This window comes from Amphibalanus amphitrite, unplaced genomic scaffold (assembly GCF_019059575.1).
Source record: "Amphibalanus amphitrite isolate SeventyFive unplaced genomic scaffold, NRLGWU_Aamphi_draft 000288F_arrow, whole genome shotgun sequence".
Lineage (NCBI taxonomy): Eukaryota > Metazoa > Arthropoda > Thecostraca > Balanomorpha > Balanidae > Amphibalanus > Amphibalanus amphitrite.
This window is the reverse complement of record NW_024881783.1, coordinates 593,910-611,988: the sequence shown is the minus strand read 5'-3', so window position 1 is coordinate 611,988 and position 18,079 is coordinate 593,910. Positions and strand designations below refer to the sequence as shown.

The following is an 18,079-nucleotide window of genomic DNA, read 5'->3' as shown; positions in this document are numbered from 1 at the left end:
TTCATATTATTAATGCAGCGTTAGTTGTTGAAACAAAATATTATGTTAAAAACAAACTTTTTTATTCAGACTTTCGCTTACCTAATGCCATTTCAAAGTCACAGCTGAAGATGGTGACAAAACCAAACTCAACCCAGCACATATTCATCACTTGGAGAGTGTGATCCGATGGGAGTTGGTCCGATATTCAAGACAGGATCGTCCGGTTTGCCGCCGGTCGGACCTCAGGGCTCAAACTGGAAGCGGATCCAGCCCATGGATGAAGGAGGCTGGATCGGAAAACGTTGATCAAGTCAGTGTGGGCGAGGCAAAAAGGAAGCTGGTTACCCAAAGCATAGCATCATACATGTAAGCATGTAAGGCGCAAAACACAATTATAGCCCGAGAAGTTCATCGGCCGGACACTCGCACCCACACATTCATTCATTTACCTAAGAACTATTCAAAATTGACTATAACGACAGCTGGGGCATTCCACGATAGATCGTACCACTTTTTTCCAATTTGACACCCTCATCTCTCGGAATTTGACGAGAATTGGTCTCAGGAGTAATCAGGGGCTCTGAATCCACCTGTAACAATTTCAGGCTTATCAGATAAGTATTTTTTGAGTTATGGTGTATAACATTTTTGGATCTTGCTTTGCAGCGCTAAGTTTGGCGGGATGTAACTCTAAGACGGATTATTCAAATGCCAAATGTTATATAACATTGAACTTGCAATGAAACAGAGATTAATATGTATTTTTGAAATTTCGAAAAATACGCTATTTTTGATATATGACATATCGAGTTTTCTTTCATTTGTATTTTTTTGGACTTTGGGACCATTTTTTTTGAATTTTCATTTCTTTAAAAAAATATTTGGCTCATTGTTAAGAAGTAGGCAAAAAATTAGGAAGGTGTTCTTTCTATAAATGTATTTATTTTACGTCACGATAACGGTTTCGAATGGTGATTTCGGGAGGGGAGCTTACAAATGGCGTGGTAAAGCTGCCTAGTGACATCACGGGTTACTGAAATTTCAATTCAAGTCTGAGTCATCTGAAAAAAGTGAAAAGAGGGTTCATTCAACCCTCTTTCCTATAAGCGCGAGGATGAAAAAGGCTGTTTGGTTCTGACATTGTTTTGGACGCCAATGACCATAGCTGTCCGAGATGAAAAGTTACAGGACGCATACATGGTGTCCTCCAGAGGTCTCACAACTTGTATATCTGGGAATTTTTCAAGGTTACATGAGGTCAGGTCGGTCACGTGACATCACTGTTATAAATCAATGGGGAAATATAAAAACTGTTATTTTGGCGCCGAGAATGATCTAAAACTATCCCACGTACATGGTATCGTGATTTCATGCACTCTTTGCAAAGTGCAATGCTTTACTTTTGCATTGTTAACCTTGCGTGACGTCATTTATGACGTCACTAGGGTCGTACGAGTTTTTCGTCAATAACTCCCGATCAAATGGAGCTAGAGAGTCGGGAAAGCCACCAATGGACTCGGGAAGACCTTCCGAATCGAATGATATGCCATATGATACCCTTTGCCCAGCTTCGTGACCTGAGGGGCTCTGACCTGACCTTGACCCGAGGTCAACTACTTAAGTTGACCTCACCCTAGCAAACAGTATACCATTCGATGCACCTGAGCTAGGCGAACACAATGATGCCAAAATCGCGGCTCTGCGGCCATTTTTTGCGAAGTTATTTACTAAAAACCGAACCCGTAACTTCAGTCACGTGACCTGACCTCAGACGCTACTGGTTAACCTGAGACCTTAAAATCGGGTACCAATCGCTGCGACTTGTAACGGCACACACGCTCCTTTTTTCCGCGAGGCTCTATTAGAAGCGAAACGGCGTGCTGGGGTCGTATCAATCCCTTCGAAACCCATTTTGTTTGCGGGAAAATGAGGAACTTATAGAAAGAACACCTTTCTAATTTTTTGCATGTCGATTTGCAATGACATGTAGATTATTTTGAAAAAATAAAAATGTAAAAAATTTTGGTCCTAAAAGTCATTAGAGGCAAATGAAAAAAGATTAAGGTTTTTGCTCAACAATGAAATTTTTTCTTTGGAATTTTTAAATAGTAATATTAATTTTTGATTCATCGCAAGCTTAATGTTGTTTACTTTTTGTTGGTTGCTTAACCCGTTCTTGAGTTATAGGCCATCAAACTCACCGTTACATACCGAAGTTAAAAAAATGTAATTCAATATAACTCAAAAAGTTTTGATCTGAGAAGTCTGATATTTTGCCAGGCGTCTTTGGGGCCTATGATTACCCCTAGGACCGATTTTCATTAAAATCTGAGAGATGAGGGTGACGGGCCTGGTACGATCTATCGTGGAATGCCCCAGCTGACATGCTGGAGGCCGAAATTCGGCGGTCACTTACTGCTCTCTGTCTTGAGTTGTTCCAGGTGCTCCTGCAGATGCCGTTTGATCTCACGCAGCGACTTGTCCTCGCTGCCGAAGCTGGTGGTCTCGTACTGGCACTCGGACGGCACCAGACGACACGTGTGCTTGAACGTCCGCTTCAGCTCGTTGGACTCAAAGTGGGTGAAGTGTTTCACTAACTGTTTGGGCGTGAGCTGGAGAATCTCGTCCAGGTCCAGTACGCCATTACCGGAACGCTTGGCCGCCTGCGAGTCCGACAAGGAAGTGCATCATGTCCATCAGTGTTTAAAACTACCAGGGTCGTAATAAGTATCGATCAAAGGCAAAAAAGCACATTCGGACTTCAAACCTGCAGCACGCGCCTTAACCCTCGCCCGTATTGGTGTTTTGCCAGCCGCGAACGTATAAGAGGGGGGGGGGGGCTTTGGACCGGCCCCCTTGCCTTTTGGCCCCCTGATCAAGCTAGAGCTTCACGAAAAAACGAGCGTGTTGCCCGTGACCAGAGGAAGCCGATGATACCAAATTTTAAGTTCTTGGGTCACTGGTTGACCTTCCAGGTCAGGTCAATGACCCAAAAGTCGGGAAAATCGGGACCTGTTAGAACGTCGTGAACCGAGGCTGCTGTGGGATTTTCGGGGTGCTGATCACGAATATCATGCTAGTGTTGATCACAGATGTCTTCATGCATTTAGGCCAGGTCGGTTCAGTTCAAGTCCGGTCAACTAGTAGGGGTCCTGCCGGGTATCCGTAGTAGGTGTCAACCGCCTCTGACAGCTTCGTAACATGTTACGAAAGCACCAAAACTACTTCATAAACGTTCCAATGGTTACTAAATTCGAATTCAGCTAACAAACTAGCCTAGAAACATGTAAAACTCGAAAAGTGAACCAGGGTCATCAAAGGTCAATGATCTGACCTGACCTTCAGCCTTCAGGTGGACACCCACCCTAATGCATGGGACCAGCATCATATCACATTTTGGACGCTTGAAACCACGAAAAAACTGCAAACGCACGGCTAATGTGCGCCGACATACGCCGAATCGCGATTCCGGCCAAACATGGTCTCGCAAAATAGGTCGCATGTCAAAGATCATTTGGGTCAGGGTCATGGAATTTTCAGGGTAGGTGTAAAATTGATGAACGCGAGGGCAATGAAGGTTTCGTCGCGACCGGCCGCTTTTTATGCGAGCTATTTGCGAAAAACCGAGGGGATCCGTTCGATCCCCCCCCCCCCCTTATACGGGCGAGGGTTCAAACAAATGTCTGAAGAATGCAGCCCATGTTGACTCTCCATCGATAAAAAAGGCAGTGTTGACGACTCCTTTGTCGAAAAACAAAGCAAAACGCATGGAAGGATCAAACTACAACTTCGTACACTTTCAAATCTTCTCCAAAAACTGATAGAAAGACGCAGTAGAGCACCAAGTTCTTACAACGAGATAAGGATTTCAGTATTTTTTTTTCCGATACTGAGGTCACTGGGCGTCATCGGAGGTTCAATTTTCCCGATTTCAACAGTTTTGGACGATTTTTTGCACAACTCGTAAGCTTACACACCTACGGCGCCACTGAAAGAGGTAAGCGAATAATTATTTCAAACTCTTTCGCTATCATTCCCTAATATTTAAACAAATGTCAATGGTTCGGCATAGAAAAGGCGACAGAGGAAGAAAGTTCTACTGCAATCACTTCAACTGCAAAACTTGTGACGTCCATTTTATTGGCATCGTATTTCCAGAATGTCGAGTAGACTAATTTTGAACCGGAAAGGTCACCGTACGTCCCAGTCAATCCGAAATTTTGAGCTTAACACGTCAAAGTGTTTAGTACATACATACATTGTACATGCATTGGACATGGACACTACAGCGTACAATGTATATTCCGCTTTTTAAAACTTTTGAAAATGTTTGGTATATTTAGGGTATTATTACATCAAAAATATTTTTTGATTTTTGGGGATCAAATTTCAAACTTTTTTTTAAAATAAAAAACGGTTTTTACCCTCTTAAATCTATTACTTTTCTGATTAGACATTCTCTATCTTCAAAACTGTTTGCGTGACAGCTCTTCAAAAAAAAAAACTTTCGGGTCGAAAATCGCAGAAGATGACGTCAGAGTGACGTCATTTGTGGCCGGCCTATCGTAGCTAATGGACAAAATTGGTCACACGGTATAAAATTAATGCCCGGAAGGCTCCTGAAAGTTAAGAGACGATATTTGCAGTACTTTAGGAAATATCGACGGAAAGAGGGGGGGGAGGGGAGCTCCCCCTACGGGACGCGGGTAAATATCCGATATCGAACCATTCATTCATGCTGTGTGAAATTGTGCGTTTATCCCCGTTTTACGCAACGGCCCGGTTACGGTAAAATTCCGTGACCCAAGCATGCCTTTCATTAGATATTTGACATAGGTTTTATTAGCGCCTTATCTACTAAGTTAACTTTGACCCGTTTTAACTTTGACTTCAACTTTGACCCTCGGCTGACCTGACGCCAATGAAAATAAATGCCTCTAGGTTCATCGCTAGGTTCCGTTTGCCCTTTTTCTCCATTTCAACGTTCAATTCCGTATCCATTCGCGGATCTGACACGCAGCTGTTTCAAGTTTTGCATGATCGTGATTTTCTAATCATTTAACCCGCGCCGTGCTGGGGGGGGGGCGTTTTTACGCCCCCCCCCTCAGGTTTTTCGCGAATATCTCAAAAACGGCGGCGCGCAGCGCCGCCGTTTTTGGTACACGTGTTCCTACATCATTTCCGCACATGTTGTGAAAATTTCAGACCTAGGCCGTTCAAGGTCAGGTCACCAGGTCACGTCAAGTGACCTTACCTCAGAAAAAGTTCAAAGGCTCGCTATAGCTACACCGACTGAACGATCACTTTGAAACTTTCAGCGATTGATATGAGTAACAGTATGTATAAAATGTATATCTCGGATTTTTGATATCTGTGACCTAAGGTCAGGTCAATTTTGCGACCTCTCCATTATAAGTCAATGGGAGAAAATTGAAATGCGCCTCTTTTGGACGAATATCGTTCAAAACGCTCTCAAACATCGGTTCATAGGTAAACATGACACACTGAATAGGAAAAATGCACCTGTGACCCCTCTGTGTGCCCCTGAGGTCATCTCAGGTCATGAACGGTCGCCAGCAGTTTTTTGGCTATAACTTTTGATAGAGACGTGCTAGAGCGGTGAAAACACGTTAGATGTGTTCAGCTCGACGATACGGATCGACTGATATGCAACATGACCCTTTTCGGTCAGGTCATGACCTTGACCTGAGGTCAAATTTTCAAAATGACCTTTCAAGGTCAACAAATAGTTCATTCGACGCGTCTCGACGAGAGGAACACGATGCTGGCAAAAGTAATGTCATGGCGCTTATGAGTCAAAAGTTATTGACGAAAAAACGTTTTTCGTAAAAACGGCTATTTTTGGAGTTTTTGCCCTCTGAAGGCTAAACCGTTGACCTGAGGTCAAATCTGAGAACATTATTCAGAAAGGTCTGTAAAAGGGCTATCGAATGCGCTTTTCCGCGGCGCTGTAGCTCTATCGGTTCCCGAGATAGCCGTGGGCAGTTTCCAAAATGTTGAAATAGTCAACATTTTACCTTTGGTGACCTCTGGTGACCTGACCTTTGACCTGACCCAAAAAATGACCGAAGTGTTTTCGTCCTTATTTTTGACGCTCTTTCGATTGCCGCTTACCGCGTGTCGCTACGTGGCCCAGGAGCCGAGTTAGACGGGGGGGGGGCGTGAAAACGCCCTCCCCCCAGCACTCGGCGGAAAGTTCAGGCCACCAGCACGGCGCGGGTTAATGTGAAATTGGGAATAGCGGCGCCATGGTAACACCATTAATTAATTCATGCATACAGGGTGGAAAGTAATTACGCGAACATACTTTTTCGTCTTATAGCAATGGAAAAAGCGGCGGGTGACATGAAAATTTCATCCTTTCATATATTCCTATTTATGTGCGATACACTGACAAAGGCGTTCAGGCATAATTGACATGAGCATGTCAAGCACTGTTGGCAAAAGCTTAGTCCACGCCTCCTGGAGCTGTCTGGTGAGGCAATCGATGTTGGTGGCTACTAGCAGCTCTTAGACGCTCTCCTGAAGAGTCGCCTGGATATTTTTGATCAAATTGAGGTCTGGGCTATTCCCAGATTGACCATTATATGCCCAGAAGAAGAACAGGTTCTCAAAGCACCAGTCTTGCGTCTTTTTGGCCGTGAGAGGAAGGACTGTATCAATCATGAAGAAGAGTTTCTTTGCGTCGGGCACAAAAGTGCGCTCAATCATTTTGCCCCTTTTGGTGCATTGGTGGATTAGATAAAGAGACTCGTCTGGAAGGATATTCCACTAGTTGTATACTTTATTTTTGGTGGCCTTGTTGGTCACTACATGCAATTCTGACACCATCCGGGCGCTCATATCACGCTGATGTATGTTCCTTTGCCGGATGTTTGAAGGTTGGGACGGGCGGGACGTCGGACGCATCAGCAGCCCCCAACGCGTTGTTCTGCAGGTTTGACGGATGAAATAGCTTCGAAGATGTCTCACCCAACCACAAAGCCAGCTGCCTGTCCTCCTCTGTTCAGGTTTGCCGGTCTTTAGAAAACTTAAATTGAAAATCCTGCTGTTAATTCATGAATTTTGGCCATCTCGATTGTTTGTACGGCTTGATTTTCGAATTTTAACGGATTTATGTATGAATCGTGATATCTTAGATCGGGTACCCGGCCATAGTAAACCATTTCGCCTGTTTTCGGATCGACTGTTGTCGTTTGGTCGCGGAAATGGTGACCACCCATTCGGCGCCTGAATTCGCCGAGGTTTTACTGCCGCCAACGGCTTTGCTTTTTAAGTCCTCTTAAGTTTTATTATGCTTCAACCAAACGTGTAATAGAGTAATGCTGGTGCCGAGACCGTTCCGAGTCCCTTCCGCACCAATCCAGCCAAAATAATCACAAACGCTTTCCCTGGCAACACCAAATTGCGATCTTTGCACATTGTGGTCTTGTGCAGCGTATGGCGTCTGCACCATTCGAAGTCGAGACGTGTTGTAGACCTTCCAAGTCATTTTTTCAAAGTAAGGCCACTTTTGGTAGATGAGGCGACAACAAACACGACCAATCATGTTCCATGACAGCCCGCGCTCATACAAAATCTCCACTGACGGGCGAAATTGTAAGAAAATACATGTTCGCGTAATTACTTTCCACCCTGTATATATCATGTATCTTCCATCCATGATAACGCGATAAGCCACGCGTCAATCAGAGAAACCATGCACCCCTGCGAAATACGTGCAAACAAACAACAACAAATAGCTAAATATGTCTCCCAATAAGCACCGCTATAACCAGCAGGGCCACGCAGTGCTTGCAGCACCAGCACCAACTCACCTTTTCCTTTTCAATCCTGAGGTCATTGGCCACAAGTTCGGAGACTATTGCGTCTCCAGGCGCCAGCGCAACCTCACACAACAGGTCTAACGACGATTTCTGAGCGAGCCTTTGGACCATCACTGCCACCAAAACTGAAAACACAAACACTGACAGAAACGCAACGAAAATGGAAAAGTGCAACTATCCTACACAGACAGCAGGTGACATTTAAACAGAATGGAAAATGAAGTGTAATTCAAGAAGAAAAACATTTCAATGTGTGAATTGAACGTCCAACTTGTGTAAATTCATTAGCATAAAACAGCACAAAACTAACGAAAAAAAAACAAGTGAGAGGATAAAAAGCAGAGCAGAAACATGCTTGGCCTAAAGAAAATTTGTTGATATGAGGGGTAGGGAACTATTTTACATTTGCTAAGATAATTTTTTTCCCCATCACTTTTATTACACATTTTCTTTACAACACAACTACCACATTTTCCAACGCACATACATGATGCTCACTACATTAGCATGTTTGGTTACAGCACAGTACCATATTGATATCTCGTACTCTAATTTCCCTTTCATTCTTGTCATGGTCGTACATAAATTCAGCTTGTGTCAGAATTTTCATTTTTTGTAACAAGTTCACAAACCTTGGCTTTTCTTTTCTAACCTTACAACTATATATGTACCATTTTCCTATCAAAATGAGTCGCTGGATCGCTGTTGCGGTTTCCCTAGGGCATTCGTACAAAGCTGGATCAAAACCCAATATGATTTCCTGAGGGTTCAATTCCAGCGTAATCTTCAATCGGTCACGTATCATATCTTTCACCGAATGCCACATCGCACCCACTTCTTCGCAAGCTACCATTAGGTGTTGCATCGTCTCTCTTTCCCTACCACAAAAGGTGCATAAGTCGCTGACGTCCATGAATTTCGAGGCAAAGGTATTTGTTGTCAAAATTCGGTGAACAATTCTGTCCTGGAACCATATCAAAGTTGTATTCTTTGAACACCTTTTGTATGGATAATATATATGCCCCCAAAATATGTTAGAACTCAAAATACAGTTCCATTTAATTTGACTAGGTAATGGTGAATCTGTTTTCTTATATCTCACATTCAGTAAGGCATCATAATATTGTCTGCAATCGGCGTTCAATATTTGCAGTAGAGCCGGGTGGATGAACGGTCCTATTGGCTTTTTCCCTCCGAATTCACTTGGTATGGAAATTCTCTGTACCAAGCATCGCAATGTCTCAAAAGTCAAAGCGTTCAAACACCCAGGATAAGTTCTCCTAAATTCCTCAAAAGACATAAGTTCTCCTTGAGAATTGTAAATATCATTTATTGACCTATATCCAGCGTCGAAAAGTTAACGTTTCCAAAAGAGCTTCCGTCCTATCACTATTTCGGAAGATAAAAAGATGGGAATCTGCCAAACATGGCTTGCTTCAACTACGAGCTCGTGCTTGAATTCATCATATGCAGAAAATACATCACTCCAAAAAGGATTCATATTCGAGCCAAACTTGTTCATATAACGGTCACCGCTACTTAGTAGCCTATCCAATTTCACTTGCGGTCCCACAATATTTTTTACGGTCAAAAAGCGTCGCACCCAAGCAAGTTTCATAGCTTTACCATACGTTCCCACGCAGGGTATGCCATAATGCGTTATCAAATGGGACCGACGTATTTTGTCTGGCTTGTTGTCCCACAAAAATCGGAAAAACTGCTTCTGCAGTGCATCAGTCATCGCAGTTGGAGGATTAGGCAGTACCGTCAAGACGTACGTCAGCTTGGACAAAGCAAGTGACTTTAAAACCGTCCGCTTCCCGTATAAAAATAATCGCCGTCGGAGCCAGCCCTTGAGCATGTTTGTTATTGACTCGACTTTTCTTTTACAGTTGACTGCTACCATTTCATGCATGTCCTTGGTGAAAATGATTCCCAAGTAACGAAAACTGTCCTGCACACACGAGAACTCTGACTGTGTGATAAAGGATGGCGGCTCACCCGGACCTGAATATAAAAGCTCCGACTTCTGTGGATTTAGGGACAGCCCTGAAGCCGCTCCAAATTCAGCAATTGTTTTCAAGCAAGCCCTGAAACTACTCTGGCTCCCATCAAGCATGAATGTGCTGTCATCAGCATACTGTTCCAGTTTAATCTCTTGATGATTAAAGATATATCCTTTTATGAGACGATTATTTCGCACCAATATACCCAAAATCTCTGCACAGAGAATGAATAACAAGGGCGAGCAGCAGTCCCCTTGTCTGCAGCCCCTCTCAATTTCAAAGAAGCCGGTAGATATCTGATTCTGTGATATGCACGATGAAGCATCCCGGAGCATTGTGGCAATCCACCGCTGCATATCCGCCCCAAAGTTAAAGAACTGCAAAGTCTCCATGATAAATTCGTGGCTCAGGGAATCAAAAGCCTTTCGATAATCAGCAAATAAAAAGAGAACGTTTTTGTTTTTTTCCTTTCTCTTTCTTTCCCACAGAATATCATATACAGATCTGATACAATATCCAATATATCTATTTTTCATGAAATCCTTCTGAGCCATGTTAATTAATCTTCCCATGACTTTTTTAACCTGCCAGCAATAACTGTCGACAATATCTTCTGAGACATGTTTAGTAATGAAATTGGCCTCCAACTGTCCATACATGTCTTTGGTTTTCCTGGTTTGCTAAGATAAAGAATTATGTCAAAGCAATTCACTATAAATTTCCTATAAATTCACTATATATTTTGAAGTTTACCACAGACATTATAAATGGGATAATAGGTACACATGATGCATAATGAACCTGTGATATTCCTTCTTGGTAGATGGAACCAATGCACCTTATACATAGAAAAATTACATGAATATCTAGGTCCAAGTTACTCACTAGGGACAAGGAACATGGTAAAATATCTGCCCCAGCTTGTAATTTTGGTAAAAGGAGTACACACATTCCAAAGGGAGCACATAAGTGATAAGATAACATATAACTTTCTAAAAAAACATGTTTTATCATATATGAATAAAGAGCACATGGACAATGATATGATGTCTTCAACAAATCAACCTTAGGCAGGTAAGGTTATTTCAATTAAACCAAGGCAGAGACAACTACATATTTATGAAAATTGTCAGATAAGATAGCCAGGGTAAATAATTTAGGCCTTTGACTTTTAGCTTATAATGAATTAATGAAAACCACTTCCAAACATATCTGGCTATTCATACCTATCTGAATTCAGATGAAATGGAGCCTGGAGGGCTGGAAAGGAGATACAGAGAGCTCACCTGGGCCCTGGCTCTATAAAATTGAGAAAGATATATTGCCCTTATCAGATGTTGCAGGCTGTGTGCATAAAAGTACTCACCTGATCACTAAAAGAATTCCTTAAAATGGCAGCAACAAGTCCTAATTCCACTTATTCCTGAAAAAATATGGATAATGTTCAGAATCCATGAAAGCAGTACCTACCCCTAACAAAACAACATTTGGATATTGTCATTGGATGTTGAAAGCTGACAGGGGGTTGAAATGAGTTCCATTAGTCAGTTCTTTAACCCGCGCACCGACGGGGGGGGGCGGATATCCGCCCCCCCCCCCCCTGAGGTTTTTCGCGAATAGCGGGAAAACCGCGGCGCGTAGCGCCGCGAAATTTGGTATGACTATTCCCTCATCAATTTTACACATGGTGTGCAAGTTTGAACCTCCTACCTTTCAAGGTCAGGTCACCAGGTCACTTTGAATGACCCAGCCTCAAGTCACTTTTTTGCAACTTTGTCACCGTGCCAGAGCTACAGTAGATGTCGGAGGCCTTTGAAAGTCGCAGGATGTTATTAGGTCATTAGTAGCTACAATTTGTATATCTCGGAATTTTGATATCGGCGACCTAAGGTCAGGTCAATTTCGCGACCTCCCCATTATAAGTCAATGGGGGAAAAATCAACTCCCTGTTTTTACCACTAAAACGGGTCGGAATGGCCCCATATACCATACATGACTTCATATACGATCAACCTTCACTACCTTGAGGTCTGTTTTGCTGTTGGGCAGCTGTGAGGTCATGTGACGTCATCAAAGGTCACCAAAGGTTTTTGGCCAATAACTCCGTACAGGAACAAGATACAGACGCGTGGATGGTCTCATTGTGTTCAGCTCGTCAAGACGCATCGAATGATATACATGATGACCTCGAGGTCACGTGACCTGAGGTCAACCTTTGACCTTGACCTTTTGAGGTCAACATATATATCATTTGATGCGGATTGACGAGAGGATGACGATGCTGCCCTTAGTTTGTTCCTATCTTGACTAATTCGAAAGTTATTTGAGAAAAACTCTCCATATCCAGCGCCGCCATTTTGACTTTTTCGACCCCTGTGACGTCATCTTTGACCTGACCTGAAAATGACCTTAGTAAAAATTGTAAATCTTGACCGTGCGTAACCAATGCCATTTACCGCTTGTCGCTATCTTGCTTCGTTCTTGAGATCTCGGGGGGGGGGGGGGGCGGTCATCCGCCCCCCCCCCGTCGGTGCGAAGGTGGCGCAGACCCCCGTCGGTGCGCGGGTTAACAGCATGCTGCTGGTTTCCTAATACATGGGAATTGCCAGTACTGATTGCTGCAGCCTCTTGTTGCTGAAACACTCGCACATGCATTGCACCAATGAGAAGTCTGGAAACACCAGTATGCTGCTAAAAATTACCAAAGAGCACAAAGATGTGTTTGTGTTTAATTAACAATGTCAAGTTGTTGAATGCATTTTGCATAGTGCTGTCCAGGTAATCCTGCTGTTCTCCTTTTCACTAATCCAAAAAAAATCCTTAATCATTATCAACTTGATCATTAACAATCATTAACAACTTAATCAAACGCAGGTGGTAATGACCTCGAAGTTCCCATACCCCTCATGTGCAGTATGCAGAAAGACCAAGCTTTGCATGCAATAAGAAAAAGCTGGTAGTTAAGCTTTTAACTGTTAAATGCTAATAATTCAATAACACTTAAGCTAATTATATTACACATTTATTTGCATATCAGGAACAACACAAAACACAACACGTGACAAAGGCAGTCAGCAATATGTAACAAGCAGCCACTTCCTAGGTTGAATGAAAATTTACCTAGGAACCTAACAATAAAATTAAACAGTAACACAATAAAAAAAATACCTGACTGAGCTTAATTCGAACTTCTCGCCCATACTGATGCATCATTTTCTTACAACCAAATCCGGCGTGATATGGCACCATGCTTTCATCCACCTATTGAATGTCACAAAGCACATGATACAAATTCATTTCACAATATCAGGTCATTAATTCGGCCAATTGTACTTACCTGAAAATAATTGAGCCAAAAATATCAAAGGAAATTAAGCATAAAATAGGAAAAATTGTAGAAAATAGCGCCAATGAACCCCGCCGTTTTTTCTGCTGTTTCGGTTGTTGACAGGAAACTAGCAGAAGGGAGGGGAAGATAGAGAATGTATCTTATCAAAAGAAAGCTACAAAGCTAAGTAAAATGGAACAAATGTGTGAAATTATTTAATTTTTAAGTTTTGACCATCGAAAATAGTCTATATGCTAAAAAATTCTGTTTGTATTGAAAAGATTTAACACCGATAATTTCTTACCGATGATGCCTGCCACAATTTCTTCATCTCTAAATTTGTGGCGCATGTGATTCAAAATGAAGCTTAAAGCGCTGCAAGATTATTGAGCACTACTTTACTGCTTTGCACGACCCGCCACAATCATTTCACAAATCAGTCCCAGTTGTTACCTACCAAATTTCGAGCAATTCCAAAACACGGTGTGTCAAAAGTGGAAATAGCCGCCCGGCTTTAGTTCGCCAGCCTTGTCAATAGATGGCAGTATCACAATATGGGCAGCGGACCGTGCAATTGACGTCAAATTTTCGTTATCTGCTAAGGATTGAATGGCAGATCTTTTCATGCAAGAATCAAGTAAATTGGTCCACAACTTTTCTAGCAACAGAGATATGAAGTCAAACGCCCTGCCAGAGCGGCGGCGTGGCGGCCGGCGGCGCTGAACGGTTCCGACTTGGCACTGCACTAAAACCTGTTAACTGCTTGGAATAGTTATTATAGCAAAATTTTCATTCAAGTGAGGAATAACCAAGGGCAGGAAGTATGTATGCTTGTGTGCGTACTGTGTAAGCCAAGAAACTGCATTTGCAGATACTCGCTAATATTAGATCCAGCCAAGTCCAAACGCATTCCAGGGGCTGTGTTTCTGATGGGTCAACAATATTTATCGTTCGAGGGCGGATACAGTTTTAACAATACAAAAAATATTTTTGCACAGCTCTATTCCTTGAATAATTCTCTTCAACGCCTTATTCCTAGTTAAGCGAATTAGCCCACCCTGGTTGAATAAATAAGGCGATTTCGCCACAAGGTCGCGGAAAACCGACCGAAAACGGCCGCGCTCAATGTTAATTTGGGCATGCAGACTCTTAAAAACTCGCATTGGGCGGGTAGGGTTTCCCAGGTATTGGCTCCAAAACACCGTATTCGGCTCCCGAATACGTCCAAGTGACCCGCCTCGTTCCTAGTTAAGCTCTAATTAGATCAAGTGACTCATAAGGAGCGAAAAAGCGAAAAAAAACATGAATTTCCCTATGGCGGCGGGCTGCCGGGTTACCAGACGGCGCACCGGCTATTTCCACTTTTGACACACCATGATTGCCTATGCGTCTTGTAACAGTATTGGAACGTCTCTTCAAATCAAACATCTCAGCAAAATAAACTTTTATCAGTCTGAAATGCATCCTACATGAGCCTCAACTATTCTGATCTGATCTGATGAATTTTGATGAATGATGATTTTTGATGGCCGCAAATCATATTATATTGTATCATATTACAGACGTTTTGTACACGCCCGGCATTACAGTCCGAGCCATGATCCTTACGTGTGCGTCTTGATTCCTTGATGTTCCGTCATAGTCACTGGGCTTCTGCTCAGTTCCAGCTTGTTGATGGCTACGGCATCCTTCAGCTCAAACTCGTTTCCTGTTTCGACGCTGCTGACGAGAAGGTCGAGTTTTCCAACTTCGTGCTCTGTGACGCCGGTCATCGTCCTAATTCTCATCTTGTCCGGCTTCGTGTCAAGTCCCAGTTCTTCTGCCAAATCACTCTCGATTAGTGTCAGAGCCAACAAGCCAACAAGCCTGTGAATATCACGATTACTGAGGCTCCTAAGTTAGATGTACTGTGTTTTGACGGTGATGTGGCACACTACCCACTGTTCAAACGGCAAGTCAACGAGGCACTGGAAAGCGGCCTATTTTCCGAAGCCAAGATCGTGTCTCACCTCAAAGAGAGGCTGAAAGGGGAGGCATTTAATGCCGTGCACGGTGCCCTCCTGGCTGGAGTCTCTCTGACGCGCATTCTACACGTCTTAGATTCCAGATTCGGAAACAAACTGCGCGTAACTCAAGCTGTAACGAGAAAACTCCTAGAACGATCAAAAATGAGTGTCATGGATGTCGAAGAACTCGCTCGCTTCAGCACAGAGGTATACAACGCGATAGCAGTCCTCGAATCGATGGGAAGCGAAAACGAAATGAACAACTTTCGAACGATCAGCCTGCTCGTAGAGAAGCTGCCTCTGGACAGTCAGCATGCATGGGGCTCATACGGAAGACAGCATGCGGACGAACACGGTGACGTCACCTGCCGCACCTTCTGTGACTTTCTGGAGGAGCACGCTCAAGACCGGCAATTCAGCGCCGTTCGCGCTGAGCTCGGCAAAGCCACGCCCACTACCCAGAAAAGTAAGGCAGAGTTACGCGATGGACAGCGCTGCTGAAGTGGGTCGTGTGGCCGCGACAGACGCAACCAGTCCCAGTGGGCAAGGAACACGGAGTCGAGTGCAGGTCTCGTGCTACTTTTGTAAGCAGCCCCATTGGATTTCGCGCTGCAAAGCTTTCCAAGAGCTGACCGGTGACCGGAGATGGAAGTGGACCGAGTCAAACAGCGTCTGTGTGCGGTGTTTGAGTACGTCACATCGCACGCAGCAGTGTCATAGACAACTGCCATGTGGCGTCGACGGCTGCAAAGAAAAACATCACGCTCTGCTACACACCAAGCCGCAGACGACAGCGGTAGTGGGCACGGTGAACGCCGATCGTAAAGTTATGCTGATGAAGACGGTGGTGGTACGTGTTCACGGACCGAGCGTCACAAGACAGTGCGTGGCTTGCGTGATGAAGCTTTCGACGACATCGAGACTGATGAGCAAACACTCATGGCCCCGGCTTCATTGATGCTCTCCCGTTCGTCGTCTTCGAAACCATAACGAACTGGAGCGCGTCTCACTCTGTCTCCTCTTCTCGGAGTGGGAACCGGTGTACGACTCATGGTTGTTCAGCAACAAGTTTAAGCAATATTTAAAGTCATCGTTTACTTTAATTAATGCTATGCTGCGATTACAACGTGACGTGAGGAACGATAAGTCGATGTTACGTTACTCAGAATAATAGGAATTGTAACGATTCGAAGTGTAAATCTACATTTACGTAACCGTAACGACATAAAAATATTTTCATGAAATGTTGCGAACTGCAACATGAGACGCCTTCTTCATTTTCACAATATATTGAAATAAAAACGAGCATTCATGCTTGTGCAATGAAAATATTTTTGACGTCTGACCTACAATCGACGGCAAAGGTCATTAGCCAAAAAATTAAGGTCGCGAGACAATTATAGAGACATTTGAAATGTTGAACGTTCATTGTCAGACATTTGAAAATTAAAAGGTCTCCTAGGACGGAGAAAAACTAATAAGACCTCCATTGCTCTTTGCATAAAATAAGACGATGACATCTGCAGAAATAATATAGAGCGAATTGAAGCGAATGAATGAATGAAGGTGAGCATAAATAAGTGAATGAATGAATTGATGAACGAATCAGTGAATGAATCGGCAACACACCTAACAATGGCAGATGGAGTCTGCATCATGCCCATGTGCATCATATGGCCAGCCAGCCTGAAAAGCGCCACCGGCCCAACACTCCAGTAATTTGGCACACATTGCGATATAACGCATCTTGGCCAAAAATTCAGTGGCCTATGAAGCATCAACCAGCGCGTCGATTCGAGGGGTCTGAAGGGTGGCTTTGTGGTCGACGCAGGCGAGCCAGAACGCCTAAAACGAATGATTATCAAAAGAGAACTGCAAGACTCTTCATGAAGAACACGATACTCTCACACACAATGGCTACGCGAAATCACCGCATACTGGCTACATGATTTGATACTCGTCTAATCTCTCCATCAAGCTCTACGACCCTCAAAATGTACACGTTTCCCGTTTCGTCTCCAACTTCAACTCAGCTTTCTCGACGGGGATTGTCTTTGCCCCCGACAGTACCACGCGCAGCTGATGTAGTCTATCAGACATGGACGCTTCCTAGGTGGGGGTGCCTCCCACCCCGCACGGCGCTGTCGCCCACTCACTTTTGGACGACACGCACATTGTTGGACACATTGCCCGACGAGTAGAACACGTTGTACTTGCCAAGAGAGCTGGTCAGATTGATTCGCGGCCTTTGCACCCGATCATTGGCGACCGAGGGTGCGCCAGGGGTGAACTTATCCAGGGGGGTGAGCTCTCTCTCCCAGTCCTGCAGCGGCGGCAGGATCTCCAGCGGCGGCAGCGGGTCCAGAAGCTGCTCTGCCAGCGTCGGCTTCTCCCCCGGTCCGTCAGCCACCGTGGCGTCCACCACCTGCTCCAGCACGTCACGGCCCGGCGGCGGCACGATGCTCTCCACGTTAGACATGTACTCCACACGGCCCGTCGACTGACGCACCACGACGTCCACGTACGAGAAGCCCATCTTGCTCGGACTGGGCGGCGCTTGAGAGTCGTCCGAACGAGGCCGGGCCCTGCAGGCGGACGGACAGCGCGGCGTCAGGTCACCGGTACAGGCACAAACAGAAATGCTGAGTCAGAACTGGCATAAGGCAAGGCGGCGGCGAACACGAGCTCAATGTGGTAAACGACAAAAAAAAAACAAGGATGATGGTGATTCGCTAAGACTAAACGCAACGAAAATCGAAGGCATGTGGCAATGTGCGGCAAACACATCAGCAAAATGCGATTGTTAACTCATCATTTTATGCTACGTTGATATAGGAAAAGTGCAAAAAAAAAACTTTTGGATATCGGCATCGGGCATGTTCACTTAAAGGCCACCACTTTCAACCACAC

The 18,079-nt window shown here is 44.2% G+C and overlaps 2 protein-coding genes across 9 annotated transcripts in view; both read right to left on the bottom strand.

The window, feature by feature from the left end:
• The window catches only part of LOC122387497 (zinc finger protein Gfi-1-like), a 92,650-nt gene that overhangs the window by 4,936 nt on the left and 69,635 nt on the right, over positions 1–18,079 (bottom strand). The window contains exons 1-4 of one of the 6 annotated variants that reach the window (XM_043377747.1): positions 13,173–13,748; positions 11,202–11,258; positions 7,821–7,954; positions 2,399–2,645 (exon numbers count right to left, since the gene is read on the bottom strand). In XM_043377747.1, coding sequence (XP_043233682.1) covers positions 2,399–2,645; positions 7,821–7,940 — 367 coding nt within the window. In that variant the 5' untranslated portion in view covers positions 7,941–7,954; positions 11,202–11,258; positions 13,173–13,748. Of the gene's footprint in view, positions 1–81; positions 270–2,398; positions 2,646–7,820; positions 7,955–11,201; positions 11,259–13,056; positions 13,118–13,172; positions 13,749–18,079 lie in introns of those variants that run through there. The other 5 variants (XM_043377748.1, XM_043377749.1, XM_043377750.1 and 2 more) reach the window with 5 other exon arrangements.
• Positions 14,683–18,079, bottom strand: part of LOC122387498 (zinc finger protein Gfi-1-like) — a 73,231-nt gene continuing 69,834 nt past the window's right edge. For 2 of the 3 annotated variants that reach the window (XR_006257606.1, XR_006257607.1), the window contains exons 8-9: positions 16,609–17,754; positions 14,683–16,578 (exon numbers count right to left, since the gene is read on the bottom strand). Coding sequence is in view for 1 of the 3 variants with exons in the window: in XM_043377753.1 (XP_043233688.1) it covers positions 17,322–17,754 (433 nt within the window). In the remaining 2 variants the exon portion in view is untranslated. Of the gene's footprint in view, positions 17,755–18,079 lie in introns of all 3 variants that reach the window. The other variant, XM_043377753.1, reaches the window with a different exon arrangement.